The sequence below is a fragment of the Oryx dammah genome, unplaced genomic scaffold, assembly GCF_014754425.2.
Source record: "Oryx dammah isolate SB20612 unplaced genomic scaffold, SCBI_Odam_1.1 HiC_scaffold_1, whole genome shotgun sequence".
Classification (NCBI taxonomy): Eukaryota; Metazoa; Chordata; class Mammalia; order Artiodactyla; family Bovidae; genus Oryx; species Oryx dammah.
In genome coordinates, this window is record NW_024070185.1 from 87,389,782 (window position 1) to 87,411,022 (window position 21,241).

The window sequence follows — 21,241 nt, forward strand, 5'->3', positions numbered from 1 at the left end:
TTTCCCTTTCCTTGCCTCATCATAACAAAAGGAACGAACGTCTCCTGTTGGCTAAAGGGTTAACGTTGTAGCTTGGGTTTTTTCCCTTGGGGACTCAGAACGTGCCTGCCTGTTCTATATTCCTTTCACAAAAAGGATCAAGGGCGAGGAGCCTGGGTATTGAATGTGCATTCACTGTACATTCATAATAAATGCTGAACAGAATGGCACATTCATGATTGCTCTTGATGTAAATGAATGGCTGAATGAAAGTTTTAGGGCATAGCTCACCTCCAAGAGGGCAGTCTTATTCGCACTCATACCTGTTCAGTAGATCTTGAAATTCCTCGGAAAAACTAGTTTTTCCTCTCATCATAACAGCCTTCTCCTTCCTCCCTACATCTTTGTAATCAGGTTGGCTTTTTTTTTTTTTTCCCACACTGCCGTTGGATGAAAGATCCCGCCTTTGATTGAAATGGAATCTTCCACTATTGAGCAAGCTTTTGTTGAATGAGTCATCGGGGCGGCTGCTCATTGGCTGAGGCCGCTGGAACCAGGGGATTGCCTGGCGCCGGCTGCAAGGCCCGGCTTCATTCACAGAAACGCTGGCTCGCTCGCTAGCCCTTTCATTCACACAAACAGCATTTCATTCACATTTTGCTGTTTTTGTCTGCTTCTAATGAAGATCACGGTTTGGGAATGATAGGGAAGTTTTGCTTTAGATTTGGGGGGACTTGGATAACCACCACCACCATCTCTGGAGTGTGCATTTGCTGTTGCTATGCCAGCAAGGGGAAGAAAAAAAATGAATGCCATGCGGCTGCTCGGCTAGGCCTGCGGCCCTGGGAGAGGAGCTGCCGCTCCTCCACTCTCCTGCGTCCCCGCAGCGGGCCTCACCTGGCCCACCTTGAGTGGCACTCGTCACACCCTGTTCCATAAAGCTTTTCAAGGCTGGGTGCCTCAAGTGTCACATGTCTAGCCGTGGGTGTGAGAAGACTAAGGGTAATCTGATAACGTGCTAGAGGTAAATTCATTTTTTGCATAGAAGTAGACGGGAAACTTGGACAGGGAGCGAAAGCGTTTCCCTGTGAAGGGCAGCTTCTCTCAATAGACCGATGAAGACCTATGAAGACCTGCAGAGCCCATGCTGACAGGGGTCAGTGGGTTCGTGTCTCCGCAGACCTTCTGGGGTCGGGTGGAGGGGCTCAGTGCTCTGTTCCGCGGACAGCAAGGAGGCCTGTGCGTTTCACTTGCAGCTGGTGTCTGACTCCCTGAAAACAAGGCATCTTTCGTCGGGCTTGATGTGTACTGACAGCAGCTGCATTTTTTCCCTTTCTTTCTGCAGGGTTGCAAGCAGCAACCAAAGGGATATTGAAATGTATTTGTAGCGTTTCTTAGGCATTTCTCCAGAGCTTGAGCACATTCAGTTGGAATAAAGCTTCAAGCACAGCCCCCCTTTTGGAATGGATTCTGGAGCTTGTTGCCATTCATCAAAAGAAACACTCTTCTTTTTCAGAAGTAGGTTTTCAGCTTAACCCTGGCTGAGAAAGACTGCTGTAAATTATCAGGGAAGAGACCCTCAGTGGCTCTGGGCAGAAGTTCATACGCAGATTTTTTTTTTTTTTCTGGGAGGGGGAGGAATTGCATCGCCACAAAGACTCTTGTCATGGCTGCTCTGTTGACTTGAAAAAAACCTTGGAGATTGATATTTTATGTTCACCTGGGAATGAATCTTTTCTTTTTGGCTATTTAAGAATTCCTGCTGCTTTCCAAATCAAAATTCATGAGGATCCGCTGAAGATCTTATTCTTAAAAATCCTTCGTCACATTTTAACGCTGCACCGTCAGACACTTTTCCAGGCTCACAGATGGGCTGAACAGGGAAGAAAACACCCTAGCATAGAATAATGGGTTTCAGAAAGTTCATTTGAAAGAACAGGATTTACCTCTGGCATAGATGCTGAGAGGGGGCAGGGGAAGGGGAGGTGAAAAAGCAAAGGTTGGAAGGAAATGTCTGGGAAGGTAGAGAAAGGAAATTTGAGAATTGATTGGCTCTAGTGTGCTGTCAGTGGGTGTATGTGGTTTTTTTTTTTTTTTTTTTTTTTTTTTTTTTTTGCTACAGGAAGTGATTTGCAGTGCTCACCGAGCCTTTGTTGAGAAGGGTCTCCTCTCGGAGTGAGTCATGCTTTTGCTGTGAGCAGCCCCAAGCAGCTGGGCGCGCAGCAGAGGAAACTATGACTTTTGCAAAGCGAACGTACCGCCCTCAGCAGCCGAGTCCGGGGCCGGGGCTGCGCGGCCGCGGCCGTGCGGGGTGTTAGCGGTGGGAGGCCGGCGCCGCTGCTCGCGCCCCCCAGCCTACTGTCCCGGCCGCTCCGTCCCGCCCCGGGGACCGCGGCTCGCCTGCTATGCGCGGCAGCCTGCGCCGGGGCCGGCACCTGCAGCGCCCGGGCGGATGCGGCGAGCCCACGGAGGGGCATGCTTCCACGCACCAAGTACAACCGCTTCAGGAATGACTCGGTGACATCGGTCGATGACCTTCTGCACAACCTGTCGGTGAGCGGCGGTGGCAAGGTCTCGGCGGCGCGCGCGGCCCCGGCGGCGGCCCCCTACCTGGTGTCCGGAGAAGCGCTGCGCAGGGCGCCCGACGATGGGCCGGGCAGCCTGGGCCACCTGCTCCACAAGGTGTCCCACCTGAAACTCTCCAGCTCGGGCCTCCGCGGCCTGTCGGCGGCCAGGGAGCGGGCGGGCGCGCGGCTCTCGGGCAGCTGCAGCGCGCCCAGCCTGGCCGCCCCGGACGGCAGCGCGCCCCCCGGCCCCCGCGTCCCGGCCATGCGCGCCTCCAGGAAGGGCCGACCCGGCGACGAGCCGCCGCCCCGTGCCCCGCACGCCAGCGACCAGGTGCTGGGGGCAGGAGTCACCTACGTCGTCAAGGTGGGTGCGGGCGCGGGCCGCCGGGTGGGAAAGCCTCGGCGCAGAGGCGTCCGGCACAGTGGGTCGCTCTGGAGGCAAGGGGGTGCGCACTTTTTCGCAGCCAGCTCGTTTGGCAGGGGGGACCCAGCTCAGCAAACGCACCCGTTGCGCATCCGGTGGGAGAAGGTTTGAAATCGGTGACCTCACTGTCCTGGTTTCCCCTGGCTCCGCTCCTTTGGCATGCCTTTGCCACCGAGCTTTGCCATGTGTCCGGCCAGTACCCCTCTCGGCATGGACCACTCTCCCTGGGAACTGTGCATCAGGTCTGCCTAGGGTACACACTTGGAAGAACTGGGCAGCCCCTGCGATGAGAAAGGCAGGTGGTGTCACTACTTCTCCTGTGTTTGCCCCAGGCGGCAGGGTAGATGGTTTCATTTCTTTCCTCAGCAAGAATTTTCAGCTCCTTGCTGTGCAGCCCAAGTACTGTCCTTTATACCAGATAGGTAGCAGTTTCTTAGCCAGCAAGCTTTTCTTTGGTTTCTGCCTTTCCTTCCATACCTGCTTTGGTTTACAGCAGCAGAAGGAAATTTGGGACTGTTTTTCCCTGGGGACTCTGGCCTTCCCTTTAAATAGGCTAAAGGAAGCTGAGCCACAGGCTGGAAAGTAGATTTTTTTTTCCTCCAACACAGAGAATTATACAATCATGCCTGATGTAGTCCACAAAATTCTTCTCTTATGCAAGTATTCTATGATATTTAAAGAACAAATACTTAGCAGCATTCCACTGGCCTGCCACATGCTTATCACATCCTTCTGGTCGTTGGGCAGCAGAGAATCACCACAGCGCTCTTCCAGCTGGGCAGACAGCCTCCAGACAGTGGAAAGGGGCCAGAATGACATTATTTCAGACTGGTCACTCCAAGACATGACTTTTCGTTTTAAGAGAAATGAGATGCACACTGTCCCCACAGTGTTGTCAATCACACTGAGAAACCTGCAGGCTCTTAGTGGATATTAATACTTACTGGCTACAGATCCAGTTGCAAAATTCTACAGACCACATCCCCTGGCAAAATATATCTTGATAATTTTGAACCAAATATTAAAGGAAACAGTTGACTTTGTGGATTATCTTTAACTATCTCAAAGGTACTAACAAAGAAATGCGATCATCAATATTACAAATGGACCTGTTCTCCTTTTGAGTCTCCTTTTTAATTTAATCTTCATTCTTAGCTTCTGAGAGTGAATTAATCATATATTTTACAAAAGGGATGAAGATCAACATAAAGTATGCACAGCTGGTTGAGTTTATTGTAAAAGAAAAAGAATATTCCTCTTGTATGCCTTCTTTAAGTTATGTAACCAGGAGCCGAAAACAAAAGGAAAAAAGAAGAAACAAAACCAAAGAACAAAACCCCTGACAACGCTGAGGTTAAGAAGTGATGCCAGAGTATATTACTTGTGCCATGTGTAATATAGTATAATTGCTATCTGAAGAAAAAAAGAACCATGTTAGACAGATGTTGGCAAAGGTTTTTATACCTGTCATGTTGAACATAGAGGGTAGCTTCCAAATGGAGGGAGAATTTTCAAACTTATGTCTCTAAAGTTTCCTTCAAAAAAATAACTTGCTTTGCTTAGGGCTTTACTCTTGCTTTTTGAAGGATGAAGGCTGACATCCAGTTCTAAATGTCAGTTGTGGCTGAAGAAAGCTAGTCTATTGTGCTGGGCTATCAGGTAGTGACATCCGGTTACCTCAACCCCGAAGCAAGAGCAACACTCAAATAAGTGAAAGGCTGGGTCTGCCTAGAGCCTTCTGGATTTGGGGTCATTTTGCTGTGCCAAAGGATTGTAGTGACCTGGGGGCACATAGCGTGCCCTGTTAGTGCTCCTTGCTGTCGCCTGGTCCACCATCAGTGGTGAATGGTGGCGTCACAGGAATATAAACTTAGGTTTCCCTGGAGAAGTTTGAAATCACACAGCAAAGGAGTCCAGACACTAAAGGACAATTTCTTCTGCGCACATTTGATTCACAGTATCATGTGGCCTTCTGTCAGTGCACATTTCTGAATTGCCCTTGTTGAGTTTAGAACCGTGAGTTTATTTTCTTGAAAGATCACAAAACTTAAAAAAAAGAAAGAAAGAAACCTGGTATTATTGGCTGATTTGCAAATAGTTTTATTGGTGTCCTTACTTTGAAAGATCTCTGGTAGATAGAAAAGAGTCAGTCTTTATAACTTGCTTGTACATCAACAGCAAAATCTAAAGGCTTAGAGTTTGGGAGAGAACTTGTTATTATTCTCTTTTATTTAAATGTATGTCTAAATTAAGGAAAACCCCAAATGTTTTCTAGTTTCCTGGAAGACTCATCTGCTGTATAATTATAGATTTCCTGCCTCGCAGACATATCTACCTACAGACAATATTAGGATATTGCACACAGATTTATTCTTTAAAAATATTTAAATGTATTCTACTTATATAAAAATGGACATTGTAAAATATAGACGTCTGGTGTATCAATTAGGAAACACCAAATTGTTTGAATAGCAGGTTGTAATATTAATTAATGAAGGATTTGAAATTTAAAAATAGTAATACCTGAGCAGCAGTAGAATTCCAAGCTCAGAGCATGTTTAATTTGTCCTTCGTGCCTTCCATTGAATCTGATGCTAATAACAGCATGAGATTATGCAAATGAGCAGGGTTCAAGTTTGTGTTTGTTCACTTCAGGACACCCATTGGTGGCACCTTTGTACCTGCCTAAGTATGCCTGACACTTGGTTTTGTTTTGTGTGTGTGTGTGTTTTTTCTTTTTTGGTGACACAAAAGGAAAAGAACAAGAAAGTATGTCCTTGAGATAAAGGAAAATCATAACAGCAAAGAGCAATGGATATTTTCATTATAATTCTATTTTAAAACTATTTTACATTTGGGCTTGAAAGGCCTAGAGACATACAGACAAGTATTGAGGACACTGCTGCCCACGTTCAAATTCTATTGCCTAGAAATCCAAGCTGGCGAGGAGCCTGAGTGCCCGTGGGGGCTGCTACTGATTTTTAGCAGGTCCCAAAGGCAATACTGGGATGCTCTACCCACAGATCCGCAGGGCGAACAGTTTAGGAAGGAAAGATGGCCAAGAACAGTTGGGGGTCAGTTCTTTAAAATAGCCACTGGCTGTTGTGGAAGAGTCATTTGAAGTAAGCTTGTCTTGAGGTTCAGCCTTGACCACCCCTGATGGAAGGCAATACTGTGTGGGCTACACCTGAGTTAGCTGTTGGCCCTCAGTGGGAGGATTCTCTAAGAAGAAGAGTTCGCTTTACCGCACATGATACCACAGGCTCAAACCAAGATCAGGATAAGAAGTGGCCACATTCAGGGCTGACCTGAGTGCCCACAGAAAGAATCAGGAGGTCAAGATGCTTGCTGATCACCAGCAACCCAGTGAGAATGTAGGTTGTACTTGGTCGCTCAGTCATGGCCAACTCTTTGCAACCCCGTGGACTGTAGCCCACCAGACTCCTTTGTCCATGGGATTCTCCAGGCAAGAATCCTGGAGTGGGTTGCCATGCCCTCCGCCAAGGGATCTTCCCAACCCAGGGACTGAACCCAAGTCTCCTGTATTGCAAGCAGATCTTTACCAACTGAGCCAATAGGAAAGCCACCCGAGAAAGCAGGTTATTCATCCTTAAATCCTGTGACAGCCCCCTCAGACAGCCAAGGTTTTGGTCTGCAGAGAGTGGTGCTATGTCTTTACTGATAATAGCTTCACATTATGAGCTGTTTATAGGAGATTTTAATAATCAGAGAACTACTGAATTATTTCCTGAAGTGCTGGATTGTTTTTCTTTTGGGATGAAGCCTTGTTTTTACAAGAGCTCTTTAAAAATTATTTTGTTTCTCCCATTTGTGACTCTGATGATATTTAGGGTGTATGAATTATTCATTTTATTTATAAATGTTCTATTGGTTTTTATAGGTGGTCTTTATTAACTGCTTTTACTGTAAAATTTATTCTTAATCGGTATTTTTTTTCACTTGCCTCACTGTCTTTAAAAGTATTTTAAATTTATTCTTAGAAAAAGTATCTAAAATCTTTTTTCTTTTCTTAGCATTGTATTCTTTTGATAACTATGAGCTAAGTAAGGTCATATTAAACAGTCACCCACAAAGTTATTTCATGTATAGTCATGCTATATTATTGCAGTGGGATTGATTGAATTTTGTTTTAATTCTAAATTAGTAAGTTGTTCCTTGATATAGAACACAATTTTAAAAGTTGACTTTTTTCTTAAAATTGTTGAAAAATCTCATAAATGTACGGCTTATATGTAAACTGTCAAAATGATTTGAAAGACAGTTTAAGACATTCTTGTGAGTTAAGTAGACAAAATTATTTATTTGATCTGGAAAGCATGACACCTCTTTCTTTTTTATGTGACACAAGTATAGCTGATGTGTGAAATGTGTATATGTACACACACACCACATCATACATAAACACATACACACATATCCCATACCACACACACACTCATACACACACGTACACTCACACACTCATGCACACACGTACACACACACCGAGTAGACAATTGTAATGACTTCAGACAGGGTCATTAGAAAATCGTAAGTGTTATATTTCCAGAAATGCCTGATTATTTCATTCATTACTTTTACATTCACATTTAAGAGAAAATAATTCTGAAAGATAAGCTTTTGATGAAACTTAAATCTTACAAAGAGTGGACTTCTTGCCCCTTTACGTTCCCACTCGGTTTTATCTTTGAATATATGTCATATTTTCATATTTGTCATATATGATAAATATCATTTAAGCAAAGTTGTGATAATGGGACACTTGGGCAACAGACATGTAAGACACGTAAGAGGCTGGCTTTCCAGCCAACTGGCTTGTTCTGAAGGGTGTGTGAAGCCTGCCGCCCCTCGCTTGGTTGTGGTGTCTCCGAGCAGGAACATGGCCTGGATGTGGAGAATCTGCAGCATGCCTGGCCACCTCACTGGGGCTCAAGAGGTCAACCTGTCATGACTGGGGCAGGTCTTTGCTCCTGATCCTCGAGCATCTGGAAGAAAGGGGCCTCTGGCTTGCACCATGGTGTCGGGGTGTGCTTCCCCAGGTCACGTGCCTTCTGGGTGGCTGTGGCCAAGACCAGACCCCATGGTGCTACTGCCCAGAAAGTTGAATAGGGTCCAGGGGAAAGCACAGTGAAGATTCAACACTTCAAACAAAAATACCCAAGGACAAATAAAGTTACGTGGAATTAATTCAGAAAAAGATAGTTTCAGATGAAATGCAAAAAATGATCAGTTGGGCATATTTCCTGGGTAAAGGACAAGAAAAAAATTGAATTTTAGCATAAAAAATTTACAGTGTGTAGTGCATGAAGAATGTCTTTATGGTGGGAGGAATTAAGTGTAAGAATGTCCTGCTGAGTGGGTGGATGTTGGCTCTGTGTGTGTGTGTGTCTGTGTGTCCACATGCAACTGCACAATAATCTTACAAGTTGCTTTTGGTCCTGCAAATTCATAAGTATTGATTTTCAGTTGAGGTTAAAAAAAAACTCAAAAAAACAACAAATCATTCTGTCCCCATGTGGTTTAGCCTCTTCCCTCCCCACCACCAGTGTGGAGACAATAACCTGTTGATATGTGTTAGTCTGGCTCAGTGGTAAAGGCTCAGCAAGAAAGAATCTGCCTGCCGATGCAGGAGACACAGGAGACACGGGTTCAATCCCTGGATTGGCAAGATCCCCTGAAGGAGGAAATGGCAACCCAATCCAGTATTCTTGCATGGAAAATCGCATGGACAGAGGAGTCTGGTGGGCTCTAGACCATGGAGTTGCAAAGAGTCAGACATGACTGGGCAACTAATCACACACACACACACAGACACACAGACACACACAGACACAGACACAGACACACACACACACAGGCATCAGTCTGTGCCTCCCAGCACTAGGATTGGCGCTGCTTTCCTAAAATAAACAGAAAGCCACTAGCTAAACTTGGAGGGCCAGGGCCAGGAATCTCCACGAGAACCACTGAATTTCAACAAGATGCCGGGTCAAAGGCTGAGTTTCCGTGGTTCACGCAGTGCTGTTCTCTTCACCTTGGTGGGGAGAAGGTGCCATGCATACCTGTGATGCACCTGGGAGGGGAGGACCAGTTGCTGCTCTCCTTGGGGACCTGGTTTCCTCTAGCGTCTTCTTGACTCTGCAGTGCCTCAGGCTGGGATCAGCCTCTGCCCTTGCTCTGGTAGATGATAGCAGCTCAGGGCATCCTTGGTCTTTTGCCCCCAGATTCTGGGCTCAGACTTGCCTTGCCTCTCGACAAGAGAGGTCTGGCAAGTTCCACCACCTTCCAGCTGAGATCTCCATTTCTAGCCATGGTCTCATCTCCTGCAGGAGCTGTAGGGAAACCTGGGTGCCGGAGGAGAAGCTGCAGAAATGGGGGAGTCGAGGGGCAGGAGCCTCACCTTATCACTGGTGTTTCTGGTGCTCAGCAGCTTCAGAGTACCTGAAACCCTCCAAGCCAAGACTTTCTGAGGAAGAATGTTCAAAGAGCTTGTTGTTATGATGCTCCTTGCTTTCTATATTTATTTATTGGCCACACCACCTGGCATGAGGGATTTTACTTCCCTGACCAGGGATTGAACCATCGTCCCCTGCACTGGAAGTATAGAATCTTTATCAGGGAGGTCCCAGCTGCTTACTTTCAAGCTGACTTGAAACCATCTTCGTTTTTCTGAAACATGTTGTTTTGCTAAAGTAAAGGCCCCTCAGGAGAGCCTTTCCTCACTTCTGTCTATTGAATGGACAGAAAAAGCAGCAAAGATTTGATTCCAAATTTTAAGAAATTTAAATTTGTACCAACTCCACAGACTCAGTGGGACTTGGCCTTCACCCAGCCTCTCTGCTGAGACCCTTCTGACAAACTTTATTTTATCAAATTCCATTAAACATAACTGTTTGGCAGTCTAAAGGGCCTCACAGACCAGGTTCAATCCTATTGCTTTTACAAATATTCAGCATTTCTAATACCACTTGCCCATATAAAAATCTTCTGTTTAAAAATTTTTTGAAAAACCACAACACAGCTCTAGCTCTGTTGAGGGAAAACTAGCCTCTAACCTGGTTTTCAGAAGAAACACTATAAAACCATGGTCTCTTATGCTTTCCCCCAAAGAGGGAGAAACAACGTGTTTATCTCTGGTGATGAAACCATGAAAAGGTGACTGTTTTTTGAGTGTTCTTCATGGTGAAGAACCAGCCCTTTCATTGGCCTTCCTGGAGGTGGATTCAGTGTGTGCGCTCAGTTCGGTTCTGCTGGGACCACTGTGCTGCCCCTGAAGACCCTGAAGACCCCTTTCCCTCCTAGGACTTGGCACATACTTCTCACTGCCTTTCCTTCAGGGCCTCGGTTTGGACACTGATGTTACTGAGCAGAGGCCTGTTCAAGCAGAAGTCCCCACAGCCTGCTCAGCAGGAGAGGACCTTTGCCCTTCCCCAACCCCAGGGAGGAGCGTGTATCGGGGAACAGATGGTTGTCCGCTAATGCTGAATGGTTTCTATAAGGCAGCAGTAATGAGAAAGGCAGCCTCTGGGGCCTGGGGCCCATTATCTGATGGGTCCCAGGGCCCGCAGAGAAACACGGTCAAGGACTCTAAGCCCAGACGCCGACAGGCCACCTTCTGTTGCTGGTAGTCCTGCAGCCTTGTGATGTCTCTCACCTGCTTCTTTTGTACATCTTTCTTTTTTTCCTAAAGATATGGTATTACTGTTTGGCTGCTCCCAGATCTTATTTGCAGCATGCAGGATCTTTAGCTCTGGCATTCGGACTTTTAGTTATCATATGTGGAACCTAATTTCCTGACCAGGAACTGAACCCAGCCCCCCTGCTTTGGGAGGGTAGAGTCTTAGAAGTCCCATCAACCTTTCTTTATAAAATGTAAACATGTGCTGTGGAGATGTTCAAACACACACCGAGCATACAAAACATCAACATGAAAAAAAGAGAGGATGGTCTTATGAGCCCTCAGGTACCCAAGAGTCAGCTTCTCCAGCTGCCAGCTCACAGCCTCCCCCACTTCCTGAATCGTGCAGGGCTGGGGTGCTCAGACAGAACTCGAGGTTACAGGATTGGGTTTCATAGTGCTTCCACATCTGGTGGAGCATGTTCAGGGTCACAGCACTGGGACACCCTTGCATTCGACTCTGTGGTCCCCAGCACAGAGACAATAGGGTAGCCCTTGTGGTTTCTGCTTTAAAGGTGATGACGGTGGGCTCCAAGAGGCACTGCTGATGGGCACCCCCAGGGGATGGGGTGGGAGCTGTAGTTCGACACCCACCCTGCTCGGGCTCCCCTGGACCACCCCACCTCTGACTCTCTAGCAACCAGATGACCCTTTGAGGAAAGGGTTTTCTCCCAAACTGTTTTTATAGCAGTGTATTAGTCCAGGGTCTCCAGAGATAGAGAACCAGTAGGATGTACGTATAGGAGGAGTTTTGTGACAAGGCATTGGCGTTTGTGATTACTGAGAAGTCCGCAGGGTGAGTCAGCAGGCTTACGACCCAGGAAGAGACATTTCAGTGTGAGACCAAAGGCAGGAGAAAGCCATTATCCCAGTTTGAAGGCCCTCCGGGAGGAGGAGTTCCCTGTTATCCTAGGGGAGTGTCAGTCTTTTGTTCTATTCAGGCCTTCAGTTGACTGGATGAGACCCGCCCACATTAGGAAAGGCAGTCTGCTTTACTCAGTCTATCCATTTAAATGTCAAAGTCATCCCTAAACACCTTCACAGAAACACCCAGAATCATTGTTTGTCCGTCTCTGGGCACCTGGTGGCCTAGCCAAGTTAACACGCAAATTTACCATCACAGGCATAGCCACAAACTTTTGGAGTCTCATCTAGGATGGCCATTAGTTCACCCAAACAGTTAGGGAGATTCATGTGCCCTGGAAGAATTGAGGTGAAAGATAAGAAACGACTAAGTAAATCTCCGGGAAGAGTCTCAGGTTTTCTTACCATTTCTCTGGGCACCAAATGGAGACACCTTAAAAAATTCCTCAAGCAGGACCTCAAACCAAAGCCCTAGAGTATAAGACAGATGAACTATGACCCCTGCACACCAGGAGAGCTGTGGAACTTTTGGGACCAGTGGCAAGAGTGTGTCTGTGGTGTGACACTTGCTCAGAGGGGAGGCCTGATGCATGAGGTGTCACACCTAATATTATCACCAGAGGCCAGAGCAAGTTCACTGGTGGAAATACAGCCCCCTTATGTGTCTGTGTACAGGCTCTCAACCACGGACAGAGGCTCTAGGAGGGAAACAGATGTTTCTAGATCCATGTGTTATTGTTGTTGTATAGTCAGTAAGTCATGTCCAGTTCCTTTTGTGACCCCATGGTCTGCAGTCTGCTAGGCTCCTCTGTCCATTGGATTCTCCAGGCAAGAGTACTGGAGTGGGTTGCCATTTCCTTCTCCAGGGGATCTTTCTGACTCAGGGATCAAACCCAGGTCCCCCGTGTCTCCCACCTTGGCAGGTGGATTCTTTACTGGTGAGCCACTTGGGAAGCCCCACTTTGAGTCATTACTAGAATGGAAAAACTGCATTTTTTTTTTTCTGATTTGCAAATAATTTATAGGCCTAGTTTTCTCAATTTAAGGGTTGCTCTCATAGATTTTTAAAAAGTGGTTTCACGTGAGCTTCTGTTTGTAGCCTTGAGCAAATTAGAGAATGAGGAGTATATATTACCAGACAGTGGAAGTAGCTAGGGCTGGCCCCTTTCAGAAACTAGGCTTTGTGTGAAAGGCTGATTATCATGTGGGCAAGCTGGTCTGAGTCCTGGGCCAGAGGAAGCACTGTTAGACACTTGAGGCTTTCCTGAGCTCACGTTCTGAGAAACTTCTATCTTTTGTCCATGTTCTTGTAACTGATGGAAGCTGGGGCACAGTCTAGAAATCCTGATTCTCACATGTGTCAGTCTTGGATGTCCCTGTCTGGGTTCTGCTGGCTTCACTCCTTCAGGAGTCCCCCTTCAGACTCTCCTCCTGGTCTCTGGGCTACAGACATTGCTTTAAAATTTTTAAATTATTATTATTATTATTTTGGGGGCCTCACAGTGTGGCATGCAGGATCTTCCCTGACCAGGAATTGAACCTGTGTCCCCGGCACTGGAAGTCCAGAGTCTTAACCACTGGACCACCAGGGGAGTCCAAACACTGCTTTTTAAAAAGTTATCTTATTTATTTATTTGGCTGCACACAGTCATAGTTGCAGCACTCAGCATCTTGAATCTTCATACAGCATGAGAACTCTTATTTGCAACATGTGGGATCTAGTTCCCTGACCAGAGATCGAACCAGGACCCCCTGCATTGGGAACATGGAGTCTTTGGCACTGGACCACAAGGAAGTCCCCAAACGTTGCTTTTTTTTAAAGGATGGTTATTTGTGAGGTGGTGGTGGCTGCACTCTCTAAAGGATGGAGCTGTGAATTTGTTCACTGGAAGTAGCAACTCCTGTAATAGATAATAAGCTTGTTTGCAGAATGACTTAGTTACTTATTCACTAACATGGGAAAAGAAAATAAAAATCATCCAATGGTGGCTAAGAGGAGGGGGATTCTGATGTTCCAGTGTGATCCACAAACTCCTGTCCTTTAATTGTATTCCCCACTTCTGTTGCGCCCTGCCCCCCACCCACCCTCTCTCACTCCTGCATTGTCTGTTGGTTAAGACTCCCAGGGCAGGGATTTGCTGAGAAGAGTTAACACCTGGCTTTCTGGACAAAAATGTGATTTACGTTCTGTGTGTTTGTGCATGTTCAGTTGTGTCCAACTTTTTGAGATCCCATGAACTGTATCTGGCTAGGCTCCTCTGTCCATGAATTTTTCAGTTAAGAATACTGCCATTTCCTGCCCCAGGGGATCTTCCCAGGGTTTACCAGTTCTTGGGGTGTAAATAGTTATGCGAGGTGGGAAAAGATGTGTAGTAACACAGCTTTGCAGAGTCTTAACTTCAAGGGCAATGGCAACCCACTCCAGTTCTCTTGCCTGGAAAATCCCAAGGGCGGAGGAGCCTGGTGGGCTGCAGTCCATGGAGTCTCGAAGAGTCGGATACGACTGAACGACTTCCCTTTCACTTTTCACTTTCATGCACTGGAGAAGGAAATGGCAATCCACTTCAGTGTTCTTGCCTGGAGAATCCCAGGGACAGGGGAGCCTGGTGGGCTGCCTGTCTATGGGGTCGCACAGAGTCGGACACGACTGAAGCGACTTCGCAGCAGCAGCAACTTCAAGGGTGTGGATGGTAGTGACATGTTACACAATACTTAGAAGTGCTGAGTGTTGGGTATTACTTTTTATAAAATATAACTGATTGTTTGGACCTCCTCCTTAGACTGTGCCATGCTTAGTCGCTCAGTCGTATCTGACTCTGCGACTCCAGGGACTGTAGCTCTCTGGTCTCCTCTGTCCATGGGATTCTCCAGGCAAGAATATTGGAGTGGGTTACCATGCCCTCCTCCCTCCTTAGGCTGCTTGCACCTAAAACAAATTCCCCTCCAAGTAGCCCTTCTTCCCTCGCAACTCCACCTTCCTCATTTCACTTTCTTTCACCTAATTCATGCCAACATGAGACAATTGACTTCTTATGACCTGTGGACAGTGTCTGCAGAAGGTTCCTCGGTGACCCCCTAATTATAAAATCGAAAACCCTCTTCATCTGGTGCTGTTACCTCACAGCCTCTCTCCCAGACTCCTGGCATCTGCTGTGAAGGTTCTTCTTCTTTGCTTCTTCTCCTCATTTCTATTCCTGGATTATTTATGAACAGTCTTACCCTCTCTGTTCCTCTTCTCATTCATTAACTCCTCCATCAATCTACTAACCAATTATTTTATTCAACTAGTGTTTATTAAGTTCCCATCCTGGGGTAATGTGTTGGGGATAAAGAGGTGATTGCTGCTGCTGCTGCTAAGTCGCTTCAGTCATGTCCGACTCTGTGCTACCCCATAGACGGCAGCCCACCAGGCTCCCCTGTCCCTGGTATTCTCCAAACAAGAACACTGGAGTGGGTTGCCATTGCCTTCTCCAGTGCATTAAAAGTGAAAAGCAAAAGTGAAGTCACTCAGTTGTGCCCGCCTCTTAGCGACCCCATGGACTGCAGCCTACCAGGCTCTTCTGTCCATGGGATTTTCCAGGCAAGAGTACTGGAGTGGGGTGCCGTTGCCTTCTCCAAAAGACGTGATTAAATAAGCATAATTCCTGCTCTTTGGTGCCAGTGGTGGAGACAGAGGAGAGAAAGTACCAGGAGATCACATTGGTGGTGAGGATGTGGAAATCAAGGATGGCTTCTCAGAGGAGGTGATATGGAAGTGGAGCCCTAGATATCCAGGAAGATGAATGGAATTGGTATACAGATGTGTTCAAGCATGAGTGAGTGTGTGTGTGCATGAATGTTCCATTCTAGGAGGAGATGGAAACTGACAGTAGCCAATGTAATTAGTGTATTGAGTCAGAGGAGGGTCCCCAGGGCCTGGCCAGCACTAGGCAAGTACAGTGGGAAACCACTGGAGATTTTCTGAAAGATTATTCTATCTTCTGTGTGGAGAACAGATTGGAAAGGCAGGAATAAAAGTAGAGACAGTTGAGAGGTCATAAGGAGGAGTGGTGGTGGCTTGGACCTGTGTCATAGGTCAAAGGCCAGTGGCGTATGTTGGGCGCAGGTCTGTATTGTTCACTGTCCATGTAACGTGCCCATCCTCTCTTTCAGGGCCCCTTAAATGAAACAAATATCAAACTGAATTCATGACCTTTCCCACCTCAGTTAATGGTTTCATTGCTCACCTACTTCTCAAATTCAAGACCTCAAAGCCATCTTTGAATGCCTCCTTTTCCTAAACTCAATGTATCTGTTCAATCACTGAGCTATCATTTCTATTCCACAGGGTTTCAAATCTTCTTTTTCTTTTCCTTTTGCCCTGATTCATACCTTCACCAGTTCTTGCTGTGATTATTACAATGAACTAGCCAGTCTTCGATGACTGCTTTGGGAAGGACTCTTCTTTTTTAAATTAAATAAAAAAGATGATATAGTCTTACTTAGATGTTTCAGAGTATCCTCTCAACTGCCTTCCCTTCAATTTTTCTTCCTTTCATAGATTAATCACCGTCACCTGTTTGCTATTTGTATTTCCAGACACACATATGCACACTTTTTTACCTTCCTTTCTTGTATCTTTTCTTTCCCCTTTCTGTTTCACAAAGCAAAATATTCTACATACATTTTTCTGTGACTTGCTTTTTTGAAAAATTGAATATGCCTTGGAAACCTTTCAGTATTAGTATATAATTCTGCTTCATTCTTTTTGGCATTTGCTTAATATTCATGCACAATCTACACGCATGCATGTATGTGTGCTAAGTCACTTCAGTCGTGTCTGACTCTGTGCAACCCCATGGACTGTAGCCCACCAGGCTTCTCTGTCCATGGGATAATCCAGGCAAGAGTACTGGAGTAGGTTGCCATATACTCCTCCAGGGGATTTTCTCTACCCAGGGGTTGAATCCATGTTTCTTATGTCTCATGCATTGGCAGGCAGTTCTTTACCACTAAGCCACCTGGGAAGCCCAATATTCATGTATATGGAGGTGCTAATACTTAGTCAGTTCTCTATGGTTAGACCGGAGAAGGCAATGGCACCCCACTCCAGTACTCTTGCCTGGTAAATCCCATGGATGGAGGAGCCTGGTAGGCTGCAGTCCATGGGGTCACTAAGAGTCAGACATGACTGAGCGACTTCACTTTCACTTTTCACTTTTATGCATTGGAGAAGGAAATGGCAAGCCACTCCAATGTTCTTGCCTGGAGAATCCCAGGGACGGGGGAGCCTGGTGGGCTGCCATCTATGGGGTTGCACAGAGTTGGACATGACTGAAGCGACTTAGCAGCAGCACCCGCTATTGTTAGACATGTAGATAGTTTCTAATTTATCCCAGTAAAATAATGAACATTCTTCTACACATGTATTTCCATTTGGGCAAATATTTTTGCCTGTGAGTACAGTAAGTTTTTGCTAATATTAGTCTTTTCCTATGATACTTGTGGGACCTAGAGAACAGTGATCAATTCTATTGATGAAGGTGACTTTTTTACTCTTGGCTACAAAGTGAGTCCTCTTACTTAATTATAAAGGAGGACATTTACTGTCATATACCCTTTTATAAGTTAAGAAACATTTCCTATAACCTTAGTTTTCAAAAACTTTCAAATTAGTTTTCAGCATCTAGTGAGTAAATACATATTTTTTGCATTATTCTGTTAATGTGGTGAGTCATTTATCTTTGTAAAATGCATATCTCATCTTCTTAATTAAAATCTCTCTGTTGCTTGCTTTTGCTTATGGAATTCAATCCAAATGAATTTCATACGACACCCAGATTTTCACGATTTGGCTTCAGTTTAGCTCTTGAGCTTCAACTCTTGCCCCTCCAGTATTCCAGCCTCTTAAAACAACTTGTTTTCCCCATACAAGTTGCAACTCTGGCCTTAGTTCAAAGGCCATGTTCCCACTCTGGGCCACTTCTGTCCTCTCCATCTTGGCCTGGAATAACTCTGTTGTTCAGTCGCTCAGTTGTGCCTGACTCTGTGACTCCGTGGACTGCAACACGACAGGCTACTCTGTCCTCCACTGTCTCCTAGAGTTTTCTCAAAATCGTGTCCCTTGAGATGGAGAGTCCATTAACTGTTAGCTTTCAAGAATTTCGGGCAGCTGTTCCCTCCTGTCTGTCTGGTGAGGCAGAGTTAATGTCATTCCTCAGGGTCTCCACAGCCCCGTACACCTGTCTTTGTGTTCATCAGTTCAATCCATGCTGAGTGAGAACCTGCCAGATGCATGTTGCCGGAGCTCCTGCAAACCTAACATGAATTCAATGGTCCCTGCTTTCAAGAAATCATTCTCCAGAGAAGGTTTACATGGCTATGCACTGTGGAAAAGGAGGTCAGCTGGCTCTCCCCAAAATGTCCCTGGGTAAAGAGCCTGTGACAAACATTTACTATGTGAAAATGGAGGAATCAAGGTGGCTGCAGGACACTGGGGTGCATGACAGAGCAAAAGAGACTGCTTAGGAGGGTGACCTGTGGTCCTGTCATATATGGTTGGTGATTAGGAATGTGACTTCAGAGAGGCACATTTTGAACTCTGTTCTGTTTAAAAATCTCTTGATGATTGTTCCTTCTGTGAACTGGCATGTATGACATAGCCCACCCAAAGTCTTTACAGGCTGTTCCCTAGATCAGAGGGACCTGTAAATTCTGTTTTATATTGCTTTTTCTCTAACACTAATTGCAGAAGGATTTCAATAAGAGAATCAACTTTAATGAGAGCCATGAATAATTATTATTGTTAAAATATTGTATGACCAAATGTCACCAAGACATTTCCAAACAGAAAGCTAAACTGAACACTTCCACATGCTCCCACCTCTAATTAAAGCACATGGATTTATTAAAAAGAATGAGGGAAAATGAATGTATCAACAAATATTTTCTGAGGACTCAATTACTTGCCTTGTCCTGTGGAAGGTATTGTGGATTGTGAAAGAGGTACAGGGTGATTTTACAAAAGGAACTTGTGATCCAGTTGAGAAGGAAAAGTAGCTCCATTTTAAAAAGAAAGAAAAAAAAAATCGTGTTCAATAAGGCGCTAATGGCATAGTGAGAAATTGGTGGTGGCTGGAGTTATCAAGAAAGGCTTCACAGAAGGTGTGGGATTTTTGTTTTCTGGGTCCTGAAAGACTGTCCAGATCTGCGTAGGTGGAAGAGTGGAGGGTGTTCAAGCAAGAGAGCCAGAGTGAGAAACACTTTGAAGGTGGGAGTGGGCATGGCATCTCACTAGGGGCTGGCCAGAGTCAGAGGGACGGTGAGAGGTCAGCTGCCATCTCTAGCCTCTTAGAGTCAGGATGCCCCCTATTTAAAGGAGGGACCATTCTAATGCTGGTCCTTGTTGGATTACACTCGATGGCTTCTCTCCATGTGGTTGACGTTTGCAGGTCTGATCTTCATTATTAGGTTACAGGGCCTGAGGGAGCTGGAGAAATGTTTCCCTTGCTTTCTTCTCTCCAAGTTAAACATTTTTCACTCAATCAACAGTCCCAATCTCATGATATCCTGGATTCTGTTTGTTTATGACTTAGTTTGTTAATTACTTTTAAGAGACGTTGCTCATGTGAAAAATTTGGTGGAATTGCTTGGATTAGTGTATATTCTATTTTTAGAGTTTTGTCCTGTCCTAAGGATAATTTAAAAGTGGACATTTAGAACTGGATAAGTTAGAATTAGAAATGGAACAACAGACTGGTTCCAAATCAGGAAAGGAGTACATCAAGGCTATATATTGTCACCCTGCTTATTTAACTTACATGCAGAGTACATCATGAGAAATGCTGGACTGGATGAAGCACAAGCTGGAATCAAGATTGATGGGAGAAATATCAACAACCTCAGATATGCAGATGACACCACCCTTATGGCAGAAAGTGAAGAAGAACTAAAGAGCCTCTTGGAATGAAAGTGAAAGAAGAGAGTGAAAAAGTTGGCTTAAAACTCAAAATTCAGAAAACTAAGATCATAGCATCCGGTCGCATCACTTCATGGCAAATAGATGGGGAAACCATGGAAACAGTGACAGACTTTATTTTTGGGGCTCCAAAATCACTGCAGATGGTGATTGCAGCCATGAAATTAAAAGACGCTTGCTCCTTGGAAGAAAAGTTATGACCAACCTAGATAGCTCATTAAAAAGCAGAGACATTACTTTGCCAACAGAGGTCTATCTAGTCAAAGCTATGGTTTTTCCAGTAGTCATGTATGGATGTGAGAATTGGACTATAAAGAAAGCTGAGTGCCAAAGAATGGATGCTTTTGAATTGTGGCATTGGAGAAGACTCTTGAGAGTCCCTTGGACAGCAAAGAGACGCGACCAGTCAGTCCTAAAGGAAATCATTCCTGAGTATTCATTGGAAGGGCTGATGCTGAAGCTGAAAGTCCAATACTTTGGCCACCTGATGCAAAGAACTTACTCATTGGAAAAGACCCTGATGCTGGGAAAGATTGAAGGCGGGAAGAGAAGGAGATGACAGAGGATGAGATGGTTTATGGCATCACTGACTCAACGGACATGAATTTGAGTAGACTTTGGGAGTTGGTGATGGACAGGGAGGCCTGGAGTGCTGCAGTCCATGGGGTTGCAAAGAGTCAGACATGACTGAGCGGCTGAACTGAACTGAAGGATAATTTGGGCCTTAGTTCATATGCCTCCATGACAGAGGCAAATTCACATTTGTCTAAGATACATCTGCTCTGTTTTCCAAGAAAGGATGATAGGGCTTTCTTTGTGGATTATTCATTATAATCTACAAACAGATGATTTTCAGAATCACAGTTCCTTTTATCAAAAGATTCAGTGCAGACTCATCTCTGCCCTCCTATCCTCCTTCTATAGGCCATACAACTATTGTGAACTTCCAACCATCAACCTTGGTCAGCAAAACTCAGAATCACAATTAAGAAGGATAGCAGAATCATCACTGAAAATAACACTACCCATAAAATAAAGCAAATGTCCCCCAGCAGAATGGTGGAATAAGTTGTGGTGTATTAATACTACATAGTAACATGCAGACGTTTAAAACAGTGAGTTAGAGTTTTATTATAGTTGACTGGATTTCACAAGGCATTGTTGGATGAGAAGAGCATAGTGTAGCTACATGTGTATTATGAACTAATTTTTGTAACAGAAACAAGTACAGAAATGCTTGTATATACCCACAGTTATAGATAGAGGCTTCTACTGCTCACTCCAAGCAATGGATGGGTTACTGTGCTGAAAATCAGCTGTTGCAGCTGCTGCTAAGTTGCTTCAGTCATGTCCGACTCTGTGCAACCCCAGAGATGGCTGCCCACCAGGCTCCCCATCCCTGGGATTCTCCAGGCAAGAACACTGGAGTGGGTTACCATTTCCTTCTCCAATGTGTGAAAGTGAAAAGTGAGAGTGAAGTCGCTCAGTAGTGTCCGACTCTTTGTGACCCCATGGACTGCAGCCTAGGCTCCTCCATCCATGGGATTTACCAGGCAAGAGTACTGGAGTGGGATGCCATTTCCTTCTCCAGAAAATCAGCAAGGATATACACAACTAAGCAACATAATCAACTATAGAGTCGGATAGACATCTGTAGAGTCCTCTATGAAATCACAACAGAATAAACATTCTTATCAAGTACTCATGGAATATCTACTAAGATAGACCACAGCTCAAGCCATAAAGCAAGC

General features: G+C 45.3%; 1 protein-coding gene across 1 annotated transcript in view; it reads left to right on the forward strand.

Moving 5' to 3' along the window:
* The first annotated feature begins 228 nt into the window (after nt 1-228).
* Nucleotides 229-21,241, forward strand: part of SHC3 (SHC adaptor protein 3) — a 176,510-nt gene continuing 155,497 nt past the window's right edge. The window contains exon 1 of the mRNA XM_040237816.1: nt 229-2,910. Coding sequence (XP_040093750.1) covers nt 2,455-2,910 — 456 coding nt within the window. The 5' untranslated portion in view covers nt 229-2,454. The remainder of the gene's footprint in view (nt 2,911-21,241) is intronic.